The 3,102-nt window shown below is 47.4% G+C and overlaps 1 protein-coding gene across 1 annotated transcript in view; it reads left to right on the top strand.

Moving 5' to 3' along the window:
* Window positions 1-2,897, top strand: part of PM20D1 (peptidase M20 domain containing 1) — an 18,445-nt gene extending 15,548 nt beyond the window's left edge. The window contains exons 11-12 of the mRNA XM_023186854.1: window positions 223-322; window positions 2,175-2,897. Of these exons, the coding sequence (XP_023042622.1) occupies window positions 223-322; window positions 2,175-2,298 (224 nt within the window). The 3' untranslated portion in view covers window positions 2,299-2,897. The remainder of the gene's footprint in view (window positions 1-222; window positions 323-2,174) is intronic.
* Window positions 2,898-3,102: the final 205 nt, after the last annotated feature.

Here is a 3,102-nt window from a genome sequence, read left to right as displayed (position 1 = left end):
GGTCCATCCAAGGGATGTCTCACCAATGCCCTTGGAAGGAGATTCCATGTTCCTGGCTGAAATGGTGCGTTTTGTAAGGATAGCTATAGGCTTTCAAGAGAGCCCAGGCATTGCTCTGTAGCGACCCAGTAATCCTAATTTTCCAGCCAGGCCACACCCCAGCCACTTCGTTGGTTTGGTTGCTCATGTAAAGCCCCTTTCCTGTTGATCTTCCCTCTCTAGGTACTTGTCTCGGCAACACAGACAGCCGATTCTTTACAAACCTCACCACTGGCATCTACAGGTTCAACCCCTACTATGTACAGCCTGAAGACTTAAAAAGGTGAGTGGAACAGGTTTGAGCAGCAGGTGGGAGAAAAGAAACACACTTGACGTGTTTCTTTCCCACCCCGTGCTCCTGACAGTCCACAGAATCGGGGCGGGGGAAGCTGGGATTTGGCAAAATGAAATGGAGACATTGTAGAACCTAACCCATCTACCGTCCTTATTGCCAGAGTCTCATTGTCACCCCCTAGAATTTATGGAAATTGGTCCCTCTTTTATAAAGATGGAGATAATTGGGTGACTGGGGAGAAGCTGGTGGAGTCAGTACCCTTGGGTGCTAATCCCAGCTCTTCCTGTCTTTGGGAGAGGGCTTATCCTCTGGACCCGTTTTCTCCACTTACAAAATGGGAAGACTCCTCAGCATTTTGTGAAATGCAGACCACACATGAGGTCAAAGGTAGGTGCATGTTTTGATTTCTCAGAAGAAAACACTATGGAAATCCAAGATGTGAGCACCAATTTTAACCGCTCTGTATGAATTACTATTTTTGTGGGTTCTTCAGCATATTTTTAATCCTGGGGTATGGGAGGACGATTTCCATTTACCGCTCTGCTACTTATCATGTCCAGACCTGATCTCCCCATCTTAAGTCCTCTGTAGACAGAGTGAAAATATTTGAATAGGAGCTTAAGAACAGCTTTCTTTTTTTGTTTTTTATTTTTTTTTATTATTATTACTTTTTTTTTGAGACGGAGTCTCGCTCTGTCGCCCGGGCTGGAGTGCAGTGGCCAGACCTCAGCTCACTGCAAGCTCCGCCTCCCGGGTTTACGCCATTCTCCTGCCTCAGCCTCCCGAGTAGCTGGGACTACAGAAGCCTGCCACCTCGCCCAGCTAGTTTTTTGTATTTTTAGTAGAGACAGGGTTTCACCGTGTTAGCCAGGATGGTCTCGATCTCCTGACCTCGTGATCCGCCCGTCTCGGCCTCCCAAAGTGCTGGGATTACAGGCTTGAGCCACCGCGCCCGGCCTCTTTTTTTGTTTTTTAAATGGGAGATGGATGGGTACTGTTTCCTTTCATCTTTGAGATTACATATGTAGTTTGGTTGTTGTTTGTTTTGTTTTGCTCTGTTTTGTTTCACTGTGGGGAGGCAGGTTGGTGGATGTAAGGTCTGATAGTAAAGTTCCTAGGTGCCACAGAAAACTGGGTACGTACCCTGGGCAGTTGCCTTCTCTACCCTCTAGTGGGAGAGTAGGGGACTGGCTTAGAGATAGTCTAGCTAGGTACTCTGCTCTAAGAGAAAGAGAATTGGAAAGATAGTTCTCAGTCAAGTGTGGTGACTCACACCTATAATTCCAATACTTTGGGAGGCTGAGGCAGGAGGATCACTTGAGCCCAGAAGTTTGAGACCAGCCTGGTCAACATAACAAGACTCCATCTCTTCAAAAAAATTTAAAAAATAAAAAAATTAGCCACATACCTGTGGTCCCAGCTACTCAGGAGCTGAGGTGGGAGGATCACTGGAACCCAGGAGGTTGAGGCTGCAGTGGGCTGTGATTGTACCACTGCACTCTAGCCTGGGCTACAGAGTGAGAACCTGTCTCAAAAAAAAAAAGATAATTCTCCTGGAGAACAAATTATTGAGTGGATTTCACAGCAGGAGATTATTTTGGACTCCCCAAGAGTTTATTCCACACTGTTCTTTGTCATGAGCATGGATGGATCCCTGAGAAACAACCAATGTGTCATATGAAATCTCAGATGCCCCCTCCCTTGCCCCTCCCTTTCCTAGCCCTGGAGGGCCAGTAGTTTCCGGGTTGGTGAGGGGAGTAAGGAAAGTGCTCTGTAATAACACTTGTGCTGTGGCACTTGGCCCTCCCCTCCTTCCCTAAATGCACCTTACTTTCCTCAGCTTCCATGGAGTCAACGAGAAAATCTCAGTCCAAGGCTATGAGAACCAAGTGAAATTCATCTTTGAGTTGATTCAGAATGCTGACACAGACCAGGAACCAGTTTCTCACCTGCACAAACTGTGAGGTCAAGGGGCCTGCTGGGTTAGGCATGCCCAACCCCGGGCCAGGTCTAACCCAAGGGGGAAAGCCAGTGTTGATGAAACTTTTGATCAAAACCACATTGTAAAACATTGCCCATCTGTCTTGCTCACTCTTAAACTCACCCACGAACAAGGCCAGGGGTAAGGTAAAGTCAGCAGAAATCTGGCTTCTCCCTTCCTCCTGATATTTGCATCCCTTGATCCACTGGCATTTGCTGCCTTCTTGTCCCTTATCTGTCTTATGCTGGTTATTTCACTGCTTCACCCTCCAGGCTTGGCTTAGCAAATGTAGATTTGAGAAATCTCAACCAGGTGTTACCTGATAGGAGTCTTTAATTTAGGGCACTGTTGCTGGGATGCTTTCTCCAGAGCTTATATATTTCTTCTTGCTAGAACTTTCTTTCCCCTTTTATTCCCCTCTCTTCTTGGACTTGTGAGCTGTATCTTCATCTCTCCTCTCTCCCCTGCATCTCTCCCCTTACTCTCCAATTTATTCTACTTCTGGACCTGGACTTACCCAAACTGTGATACTACCATAATTGTCACCACAATCAGTCAAATAAAGTGATCTGTCCATCACCAGCTGGTTACTGAGGGGTGAAACTGAGGCAGGGGCTTTGGAGAAACCCCAAACCTCCTGGTTCTGGAGGACAGAGACTGGAAAAGGAAGCCTCTGTCCTTGGGCTCCTCCCAAGGGCTCCCTGGGCTTTGTTCCCTCCCTGCCCTGTTCCTGCCACCTGCTGCTACTGTCTCACCCCAGGAGGCACTAATCTGTGGAAACATTTCC

The sequence above is a fragment of the Piliocolobus tephrosceles genome, chromosome 1, assembly GCF_002776525.5.
Source record: "Piliocolobus tephrosceles isolate RC106 chromosome 1, ASM277652v3, whole genome shotgun sequence".
Classification (NCBI taxonomy): Eukaryota; Metazoa; Chordata; class Mammalia; order Primates; family Cercopithecidae; genus Piliocolobus; species Piliocolobus tephrosceles.
Note: the sequence above shows the minus strand (reverse complement) of the source record. Positions and strands in the feature narration are given on the sequence as shown.